General features: G+C 36.1%; 1 protein-coding gene across 1 annotated transcript in view; it reads left to right on the top strand.

Annotated features, from left to right (window-relative positions):
• LOC107664056 (SPARC-related modular calcium-binding protein 1-like) overlaps positions 1 to 648 on the top strand; it is a 93703-nt gene extending 93055 nt beyond the window's left edge. The window contains exon 15 of the mRNA XM_016454500.1: positions 246 to 648. Within this exon, the coding sequence (XP_016309986.1) occupies positions 246 to 282 (37 nt within the window). The 3' untranslated portion in view covers positions 283 to 648. The remainder of the gene's footprint in view (positions 1 to 245) is intronic.
• Positions 649 to 12164: the final 11516 nt, after the last annotated feature.

Genomic DNA, 12164 nt, shown 5'->3' with positions numbered 1-12164 from the left:
TGTGTGTGTGTGTGTTTGTGTGTGTGTGTGTGTGTGTGTGTGTACGTGCGTGTGACCGGAGACAAGATCAAGGGTGCATGTATGTGTGCATATGTGAGCGTGTGCATGCATGAGTGCAGATAATCTCAAGAATGCTGCTGTTTTGTCACGCTATTGCTGTGTTTTGGCGCATCTGCAGGCCAGCTAAGCTGAGCGGAAACACCTCGCCGCTCACCTGTCTCACCACCCTGTCTGTTTTCCAATAGGTCGTCTGGTCTGAAGACAGAAAGTTCCAGAAGATGAGGCAATAGCACAAAGCACAGTGGGAAGGCATCTCTTCACTGCTGGAAGAGTACAATGAAGGATTCTGAGAAATTATTAAGAGGTTCCTTAAGAAAAAAAGAAGATGAAAATGATATCATGGAGCCAAAATATTTGCACTTTCTCCTCCCATTGTTAGACATTTTTATTATGTCCTTTGTTTGTGTTGTAAGCGTCTTATTAATATGACTTAAATATTGACACAAATGTATGTCAGAGAACACAGACTGTAAGTGTGAATGATTACCTGCTTCCCCCACATTTTCAGCACATCCACGCTAACCGCTAATCCAGACAGTATTATTTAGTTGTGTTTGAATGCGACATTTTTGAATGTCATTTCAAAAACTGAAAAACAAAACAAGCATTCTGTTTTGAAATTAGCTTGTCTTTAAATGCCTTTTTTTCAGTTTGCTGTTGTTTCTGATAATGTCCACTCAACCAGTATGTTTGCTCCTTTGTTCACCTCGGCAACGGAGCTAATGGAGCACTGATAGTGAACGAGAAATGGAGCGAAATCGTTTCTGTCAACAAACATTAGCTACGGTCTCTCAGACCTGCACCTCAGGACTCTAGTAATGTACACCTAACCATCGCCTGAGAATTAGCAGTAAGTTCCACACGGTTCGTTCAGAAGTCAGAGGTCAAAAACACTATCACGCAAAATTAGTTTTGTAAATGTCACGAAACACTTCACTTAGCTTTACTATCTTCAAATAGATTATTCAGTAAGTATATGGTGCGTCTCACATAATGAACAACTGGTGTTCTGTTGTTGATTTTTTCACAATGCCTTTATCAAATCTTGAACCTTCAAATGACAAATAGTACAGTATTGCTGTAGACTGATGAGTGCACAGAACTAGCCTAGCAGTAATTTTCATGAGAAATTAACTCCTTTCCATACATCAGTTCTACCCAAGCTGGGTATTTTGGACATGTACTATGGTATTCTTTGAGGTACCTGGGAGTGACATGTAAATACCATGGTAATATTTTAGTACTACTGTATTTTACCATGGTATTATCACAAATGTTTTTTTTTTTTTGTAGGATTCCATTTTCTTCTCTGGCTAGAAGAGGATTGTATAAATCAGGAGGTTTGAGTAGGTCTTACTTTTTTTTTTTGCAAAGTCTCTGAGCTTATGTCCTGTCTGATGTGATTTATTATTATTAAGCATCTATGTTAGCTGGAGTGTGTTCAATAGCAGTGATTTGTTTCTCATCCAAGGTAATCCACTTGTAGTTATTTTGCAGTCAATGTGAACTGACTGTGATGTTTTTGGACACTTAATTGCATTAAATGAAAATGCATTATACTAATACAAAAAAATATTACATTATAATATATTTATTAAGCATGACAAAAGATTAAAACAATTATTTATTTACTTTAATGTAAAACTTTGGTAACACTTTATTTTATGGTGTCTTTGTTACACGTTACATGTACTTACTATTATAATAACAATGAATTATGCATAATTACATGCAAGTAACCCTAAGCCAAACCCAAATCCTAACCCTAACCATATAGTAAGTACATGTAGTTAATTAATATTACTTAGTACCTAAATGCATAATTGCACTGTAAAAAGGACACCTTACAATAAAGTGTAACCAAAACTTTTCATTTGACATTACAAATATTACAAAGTGCACTTTTTAAAGTCACGAAAGTGTACTTGCAAGCATTTATTTTAATATGACAATATATACAAGTACACATTCAGTACAATTAAGCACATATTTTTCAAAAGTGTTAGCTTCCGTCTTTCATTATTTTTACGGTAGTATACCGTTTTTGTAAGTGAAAAAGACCCTATAATTTACAGTGAATAACAGTAAATTGACATTCCCAGAATTCCCTGCGTTACATTTCAAATTTGATGGGTTTTTTTTTTTGAAACAACTGTTTCTTATCAGTTTTGTATATTAGGGTTGTGTGTTACACCTAATGTTGTTAAATGAATGTTTATTGCATGATTTCAGTTTCATGTGTGTTACCACAATGGTGTTTAGTGTTCGTGTGAATGACACTGTGCACCTTCTATATATGTTATTATTTAAAAGCTGCTTGTGATGGGCTTTGGTTCATCATGTGACTTTCTCATCACCACCTGCATTTGGTCTATTACAAAGGTACAAAATAGATTTCAGTACTTCAATAGGTTGGTATATTAACATCAGTTAATGAAATTACGGTATTTAACTGTAAATTTAAGTTAAAACAGTAAAACCTAAAACGTTGCTACCGTATTTTTTACAGTAAAATTCCGGCAACAACAGCTGCCGGTTTTTTATCGTAAATTTTATTGCATTTTTTTTACAGTGTAGTCTTGGGACAACTGTGTTTTTGAATTCAACTTCAGAGAAGTAAACACACCCTTGTTCACAGCTGCCGTTGCTTGTGATGGGCTTTGGTTCATCATGTGACTTTCTTAACACCACCTGCTTTTGGTGGTTATCAGTGTATTACAAAGGTACAAAACAGATTTCAGTGCTTCAATAGGTTAGTATATTAATATTATTTCAGTTAATGAAATTATGGTATTTAATTGTAAATTTAAGTTAAAACCGTAAAACCTAAAACGTTGCTACCGTATTTTTTACAGTAAAATTCCGGCAACAACAGCTGCCGGTTTTTTATCGTAAATTTTATTGCATTTTTTTTACAGTGTAGTCTTGGGACAACTGTGTTTTTGAATTCAACTTCAGAGAAGTAAACACACCCTTGTTCACAGCTGCCATCCATTTTCTCTTTTACACCCACCTGAAACGCAGGTCTGTGTGTCCCCTGAAGTACTTCCAGACCTCAGCTGAGGCCTCATCACATTTTAAATGTTCCAAATTGTTCGAGCTGTAATCACGGCCAATCAAACGAGAGAGCCAATCTGGAGGGAGGCACAGATTACTGTTAATATCACAGATAGACAGAAGGTGCCTCAAAAGAAAGGTATTTAAGCCTATAAATTGGCCTAAACCATCACCGTTCCAGCATGGCCTTTCCGGCAGCAGTAAAGAAAAGGCCACATGTTCAGAATGTACGTAAACACACCCTTGTTCACAGCTGCCATCCATTTTCTCTTTTACACCCACCTGAAACGCAGGTCTGTGTGTCCCCTGAAGTACTTCCAGACCTCAGCTGAGGCCTCATCACATTTTAAATGTTCCAAATTGTTCGAGCTGTAATCACGGCCAATCAAACGAGAGAGCCAATCTGGAGGGAGGCACAGATTACTGTTAATATCACAGATAGACAGAAGGTGCCTCAAAAGAAAGGTATTTAAGCCTAGAAATTGGCCTAAACCATCACCGTTCCAGCATGGCCTTTCTGGCAGCAGTAAAGAAAAGGCCACATGTTCAGAATGTACGGAATGGCAATGAAAGCAAGAAACTTCTATAAAAGAGGCAACTCCCTGTTCCCAGGTGCACAACTGATCAGATGTCTAGTGATACATATTGAATAAGTACCGATCCAAAGAGGATGTGAGATCATTGTTGAAATGCAGTAGAGCATTGAGGTACCAAAGTTGTATCCTCCCTTAGAAGCAGGAGCACAGAGATAAGCTCTTGAAGACGAGGTTGGGTCAGAGGTTGGGTCAAAGATTTTGGTGATGGTGGGGGTGGGAAATGAAATAAGGGTTGTAAAGCAGCTGGGATACATGTGTCACATTGTGTTACATACTGACACGTTGCATTTAACTTTCAGTGTGAAGTTCAAAAGAATTGTATAATGACGCAGCTGCTTAGGGATGTGTACATGAAAGAGCGTGTGTGTGGGTGTTTTGCAGAGGAGAATAATAGATTTCCATTGTTCTTAAAGACCTATTGACTCTAATGTCAAAATGTCATGTTGTGTGGTTCCATGCTGTGCTAAGTAACTTCAGCCTTACTTTATTCATTAAAATATAGTAAATTAAGTCTTAATTGATGAAGTATAGGAACAAGTTTGCATTTGCTGTAAGTTGTCATTTAGTAGATTTAATTATTCATCGAATCCTATAGTACGTTTATTGCAGGTTCACATCAGTGACCTGACTTTCCGCTTGCAGGAATCGAATCAGCAACCTTCTGATTACGAGCTCAAAGCTTCACCCACTACCCACACTTTTAAATAACGTGGCAGTTTGTTGCATGCATGACATCTTACAGTGCTTGTCGAGGGACAAAAATGACTTGATTTCATAGAATATTTTATGCAAGACATTAGGTTAAAAAAAATACTCAAATAAAACGAATCATATCATAACTACTTTTTTTTTTTTTTACTAATTCCAATTCAACATCATAGGACACTAAAAATAAATAAATAAAATAAAACAATAAAATTAAAAATTATTAAATTCAATTCAATTAAATTAAGAGAATTTCATTAGTCCTGCACAAGTTTTGCCAAGACTTTTCTTTCTTTCATAATAATCTGAAAGTCTGATATATGCATCTGTGTTGCCACTTTGCCACCTCAATTCAGGAAATGAAATGCAATTTGAAAAGCATTCTCAGTTCAATTCTGAATGTTTATTTATCAACAAAGAAGCAGCATGGGCAATTTGAGTCACCTGATTAAAAGAAATGGACCATTCCATGCATTATTTTGTCAGATTCAGTCCAAATGTTACCATTTACTAGTTTCAGCCCTTGTGTGAAATTAGGATCTTGCATAAGCAGTTATGCAGATGTGCAAAACTCTGTAAGCTATTATAAAGCACATTAGAGCTCACAAAGGGCAGTCATTTAGACAATAATGTACTTAATAGTTAAAGCAAAATAGTATGTGAAATTGGAAAGAGGCATGTTAGGTCTTGCAGTGTGAACCATTTGTGTCTAACACACTGCTGTCTGTCTGGAGCAGCACCTGCCAAACAGGCCGTGCTCCCCAGCGCCAGGGGTCACCTGCCAGGAGGCCTAGGAGTAAGGTCAAAGGTCATATCTCAGACAGGCATGTTTGATTGAGAACACAGCTGGACTAATCAGGGCAGGTGTCTGTCCCTTTATACACTTCATCTTGAGCTACTTATCAGAATAAAATACCATTGCTTACTGTGTAGTGCACAGTATACGGCCTACCATTAAAAAAAAGAAAGAAAAGAATAAAAAAGTAATGTTACAAGTTTACATGATTCAGCAAGTATTGTCCAATTATGTTATGCAAATAAAAATTATTTCTCTTTTTTATATAATCAAAATATAAACATTCAGTCCAATCAAATAACGCGTCAAGAGAAAATAAGACATTTGTTGATAATACTTTGATTCATTCATTACAATGGAAATAAAATGTCAAGTTGAACAATTTGAACAAACCTTTAAACTAAGTATTGAATTGTGGCATGTTCACATCTTTTGTGCTACAGACATAATAGCTAAAATTATGGAGCTTTTCTAGGAAATCAAACTCATTTTTGCCTGGCAGATGATAAAACAGGTGGAAAGGTCATAACCCTGTGGGAAGGTTCTCCTCTCCCACATAGCAACACTTAATGTTATAAAGTTAATGTTTATAAGAAGTTTCTTATGCTCACCAAGACAGCTTTATTTTTCGAAACAATAATACAAATAATAATTTTGTGAAATATGATTACAATTTAAAAGAACTGTTTTCTATATGAATATATTGTAGAATTAAATTTATTTCTCTCATTTATTCAAAGCTGTATTTTCAGCATCATTACTCCAGTCTTCAGTGTCACATGATCTTCAGAAATCATTGCATACATCTCAATTTAAAAAAATTGACCCTTAAGACTGGTTTTGTGGTCCAGGGTCACATATATATATATAATGTTCTATTGAAATAGAATAACGGCAACTTTACTGTAGATCCGTGGAAGTATTTAAAGATGGGCAAGTCATTTTGTGTGAACGTGGGCCCCCTGTTGGGGAACAATTGAAAAAGCATGAGTCCAATTTTACTGTTGGCCCCTGACAGGAGAATGAAGTCCATTACTGAACAACTTACCAGTTCACATCAGAATGGCTTCCACTTTATCTGATTATTGTATGTTGTGCAGCTCTTTGGTCGGCCTTGTTTCGTGCTTAAATGTGCTCTAGAAATAAAACTGAACTTGAACTTGAACTTGAAGTCAAAGTAACTAAAATACTGCTAAAATATCCACTTTCTCAAAAGCCCTTGAAATGAAATCAGTGAGGCAGTTTAATTTGAATTTCATTTCAAGTAATCTAAACGCAATGAAACACAAGAGCAGCCAAATGACGTTGTTACTGCGCTAAAAGTCACATGCTTCGGTGAGGAGGGCTCCAATGCGGCCTTGTATACCTTGTTTACTCAGCAGCCCTGAGGGCACACAGAGGGCACTTTAACTCTATAGTGTTTTTACCCACTTTTATTATCTTGCTGTTTCTGCCCACTTGTGATGTGGTCTGTGCGCAGGAATGCCTCTTCACCTCTGTTCATTATCCCACTGTGTTTGGCCTCCCCTTTTTATTCCCTTGGATTGCCTGAACATATGAAGTACCCTGGGAATTCTTTGCATCCCAATTGGCTTAATTTCCTCGGTGCAGATGGAGTGTACAGTAAATCATCTTCTGAAGTCTTAATGAGTAGGTAAATCTGGCTACAGTTGAAGCAGCCCACATGTTCACCTCAGATTGGTTTGTTCACTCTGTAGCTCTCTGTAAGGATTGCTCGTCTCAGAATTAAAACTCAATTAAATTAGGAAATGATAAATGTGAGATGTGTAAGAGTGTAGATTAAGATAAATTACTGATGTGTTACAGCACATGTTGCAGCATATGGGGATTTTAATGTTTAAAAATGGAAATTCACACATTTGAAACATGCTTGTGTTATTTTATTATACAAGGAGCCTTGAACTTATGTTACTACTCATTATTAATATTTATTCATTCTTTTTTTAAATGATTTATTAAATTAATTGCATCTGAAATCATTGCTTTAAATTGAATATTTTACTGTCAACAAGTACTGCTGTTTGAAGTCACAGAAAATCTATTGTTCCAAAAACTTTTTTTTTTCTGCGTGAACACAAAAGGAGTTTTTGTAGAATCTAAATGCAGCTCTTTTCCATATACAGTTCATAATGAAGACACAATACCTTTGACCTTTGTGTGATGAAAAGACTAAATTTAAGTCATTACTGTACATTTATAATCACCTTCAAATTGCTGTGACACAGTCAGTTGTAACACATACAGGCTTTTTTATTGCTTTAACATGAGATTAATGTCATACTAACCTTATCTGTGCAAAGATTATATTCCAACTCATAACCCTATAACACTGGTAAATTCATTCATTTTTATGTGATACGTGCAAAAATGCCAGAAAGAGAGAGAATATGGCAAAGTGCTGTGTACTGAGCAAACTTCACCCACAGGAATTACAACTGCAATGCATAACTAGAAATTAATCTGTCTCGAACAGCAGCAAATTAAAAACTGAGATATGCGTCAACATGAATTTACGCTGTTGACAGAACATTCCTTTTGCAGAATTTAATTTTGCACTTTAATGGTGCAAAAATTGTAATCACTCAGCAGTGAATTGAAAACAGCTTTGAAACATTTGCATATATTGAAGCAAGCAAATGAAGCAAAGCATTTCAAACACTCGCACTTAAACTAAACTAAACCCTAAAGGTTGTGAATAGTTACATGTTCCTGTGAAATGCATGAGACCTATAAACCGACTCACTCATAAACACAATATAATACATTATTCACTAATTGTATAGCTCTAATTATTGGGTGTGATGCAGTGGTTGCAGCAATGCTAAACAGAATCATGGCAATCCTTTGCACTAAGCAATATGAGCCAATGTTTGACAATATATTACAATGGCATCCACATAATGTCCAAAGTCTGGCACTACTAAAATGCTTGTATGTATGTATATATGTATATATGTATATATCTTTTGGAAGTGTGTGTGTGTGTGTGTGTGTGTGTGTGTGTGTGTGTGTGTGTGTGTGTGTGTGTGTGATTACAAATAATATTAATAGAAATTATATTATATTATTTTAATTGAGTAAAATTTTAATGTTAGCAGACACAAAACATAATGATCCATGTTATCTAGCTTATAAGCATAATCAAATAAAGAATAATCAAATAAACGTATAACATTCATTCATTCATAATCTGTTATTGTTAGTGTTATTGCTATTATTATTATTATTATTATCATCATCACAATTTTACATGTGATTAGATGTTTGTTTTTTTAAGTAAACTTATTTCAAAGTCATCTTTCCATATAGGTTTAAATGGAAACACATTTGATTTCAAAAATGATCTCCATTTAAGTTATAAAGTCATATGATCATATGATTGCCTGAATTTAATAAAATAAACATTTTAATCACACATCGAGGGGTGAGAACCAGAAAGGCGTAAGTGACATTTCACCAACTTTACAGGAGAGCCAAAAAAAAATAATTACCATAGTTTGATCTGACTTTGTGCACTGATTTCACTTGTTTATAATGAAAATTTGTACACTCATGGATGACAGTACTTTTGCCAGTAGAAAGGGCTCATTAAGAGCTTCCATTTGATATATATATATATCTCCATTTCACCAAAAATGTCACTTCTGCACCACAACCCTTCTGGTTCTCACCCCTCGACATACTAAATATATAATCCTGTGAGTGCAAGTCGTGACAGCATTCCATGCATCTGAAACATGGGAGAAAAGCACAAAGACTGAAACTAGGAAACACAACCCTTCTTGTTCTCTCCCCTCGACATACTAAATTAATTTATTAATTTATTTGATTAAAAAAAAAGTTAGACCCCAACTAACAACATGTCAAACAATATTGCTGATTATAAAGCTACATAAAAAAGTAAAAAAAATAAAAAAATGTATAATAATAATAATGATAATAATAAAAACCCTTATGCTGGCCTGGTAAAAGGCCCAGAGCTCATTGAGCAGCGAAGGTTCATCGCTGCAATTCCATCAGACCCAGCTCAAATTCACCAGGCCGGTGTGACTTCAGCGTGGCTCCCAGGGGTCCCAGAGATGGTGGTGTTACTCCTGGTAGGTGCAGGGGTGTGAGGGACGGCTCAGTGTAGGTGGACGGGGGAGGAATGGGTTGGGTGTGGGGTGGGGGCAGAGACAGTTTGGGATAGATGGATGCCATTCTGCAGAACACCGGTCTCCGATGGTGCTAGTGAACAGTAAGGTGTAATATCATGGATGAAGTCAAGACATTCACAAGAGGTGTCAGGAAACAGTGAGGACATTTTTGATTCACTGACAGCCATTTCTGAGCAGAGTTGTTGGCAACCACTCCTGACTGCTGTACACCGGTAAGTGATATATCATTCTGTTATTGAAGAGAACATGTCAGTATTGTCAGAAATACTTAACTGGAGTTTTTGTTAGAATGAGAAACATCATCTATACGTTATAAAGTACAGTGAAATTAGAAATTTGAATAGTTTAAAACGATTCTGTACTGACTCCACAATGCTCATGTTACATGTCACATGATGGGCAGGGTTGTTATCATTAACCAAAACTAAAAAAAATAAAAATAAAAATAAAAACTTACTTGAAAAAACAAACATTGACTGAACTGAAATAAAATGTATCATTTTCAATTTATTTTTATTTTTTTAATTAATAATTGTTACTTATTAATCCACTATATGATGATGCTTCCCCAATATTCATATCAGTGGTTAACAAATATGGGTTTTTCAATGGCCAATTCATGAAATATTACCCCCAATCTTTGTATTAATAATTATTCATCATTGAAAATTTTAATATAATATAAAAATATAACATAAAATCTAACTCAAAATATTACAAAATACTAGAATAGTATAAAAATCTAAAAACTATAACAGTATATCAATTATAATAAATTAACTAATGATGGGCATGAACTTAAATCATGAAGTCATTAAATAAAGCTTCTATAATATTGCAGCACACTAACCAACCACTTGAGCAACTTAAAATGGTTTCAAAAGTCTTCAAAGGCAATTGATTCAAATTCTATAAAGCAATTGAATAAATTCTTGAAAAAAAAAAACAATGTAAAAATACATTTTACCCTTTATTTTAGGTGGTGAGATTCTCCAATGACTTTAAAGGAGGTTAGTGCATATCAGTAGCTCTGTCATTCCTAATTTGACTTTTCAGCCTTCATCATAAACTGTAACTGAAATTATTTGCATATTGTTAGGTATATGCATTATAGCTGTACAGTTTATGTAACCGGGTAATATTATGAACATTACCAATCATGCATTATGTGATTGCCCTGTTGAATCGATTAACCACAACACGCCCTTGCACCCAGAATCAGCTGACTGTCCCATTGCTGACCTCCATTGTGGTGGCAGTGCTCGGCTCGCTCCAGATAGGATACCACACAGGCAACATCAATGCCCCTGCCTGAGTGAGTAGAGTTGACTTTGGGGGCCAGCCGCTGGTTAGCATGGTTTCTCAGTTTACGTACAAACTTCTCAGGGCCCTCATAAAACACTGAATAAATTTTACAAAGTCAGAGAATATTTCTCTTCAGCCAGCGCTGGATTTGGAAGGCTACATATTTGCGCACAGGTAGCTATGATGTCTTCCTTGTGTTGATTTATTGTCTGTGTGTGGATATAGTCCAGTTCCCTCCAGTCGGTTTTTCATTATGAAAACATTGAGGCTCGTCTCAAGATATTAGTCATGTCTTTCAAGCAAGTGCAATGCACTTTCAGAGTAAAGTATTAAAATTACAGGCTGCTCTGAGTTTCTGTCCATATTAGCATTACGTATGTTGTTTGTTTGTTGATGTATTATGTAGTGTCTGAAATTAAAGTACTGACTCATTTAATCATTACTCAGACTCATTAAAAATTAAGATGCAATTCATATTTTTAAACCCAAATGGCTGTATTTAATGTTTATGCACATGAGTTTTTCTAAAACAAGGATGATTGTGGGAGCTTGCTATTTATTGCATATATTTATTATCATGAAACTGCATGGGTGAGCATGTAGCAAAGTGTGGTATAGGTTTAATATCCTTTTGGTTTTCTCCATTGAGGTCATTGTGGACATGGAGATCCAGACACAACACGACATGGAGATCCAGACACAATCAGTCAATACCAGACCACAGTGTCACGTTCCTGTGGTCCCTCTCTGTTAGCATTAAGGACTTCGGAGCACTGCTTGGTTCACTAGGGTTGAAAGGTCTTGCTGACACCTTCGGGAGGTGAGAACATTTTTTGTTGAACCACTTATATATATATATAAAACCACAAAAAGCCGGTATGAACATTGCGTCGAGTCTACGAGCGGTATGAAGTGAGTGGTACACTGTGCGGAGAATATGGATACATTTAGAAAGAATGTCGAAAGTTATCGGCTGACTAGCGTCCGGGCTTGGAGGATGAGAGCGCTGAATTCTTTTGATCAAAAGAGATATTTGAGAATTGTTTATTTCAGGAGCGGGAGCGCCGTAGATTAATTTGTGAAAAAATTGGATGCCGCTTATATAACCTTTGATTGACCGGGCTTGGAGGTTCTTACAGGTGTTAAGGTAGGAAACGAAAGATGTGATTGAGAGGAGGGAGAAATCGGGAAATGGCAGGTTGTACGAGAGGTGGAAAGCTTTAAATCATCTCCTAGCAGTTAGATAAGATTGGATGGTTCTGGGTGAAACTGCTTGGAGGATCAAACCGAGTGACGCGTTGAGGAGGTTTTAAGGGATGTGTTATGGGAACACGAGTTGCGAATAGTGAGGTACTGGGGTTGGCGATGGGTCCGACTCCGGACCCAGCGCTCTGAATTTCTGCGAGAATCTGAGACTTGATGGTATTAGGCACAGGGGGTGGTTCCTGAGCTGCAGCATTCGGTGGG

The sequence above is a fragment of the Sinocyclocheilus anshuiensis genome, unplaced genomic scaffold (assembly GCF_001515605.1).
Source record: "Sinocyclocheilus anshuiensis isolate Anshui unplaced genomic scaffold, SAMN03320099.WGS_v1.1 scaffold129, whole genome shotgun sequence".
NCBI classification, from domain to species: Eukaryota; Metazoa; Chordata; class Actinopteri; order Cypriniformes; family Cyprinidae; genus Sinocyclocheilus; species Sinocyclocheilus anshuiensis.
The sequence above is the reverse complement of the archived record's forward strand: the minus strand, read 5'-3'. Positions and strand labels throughout refer to the sequence as shown.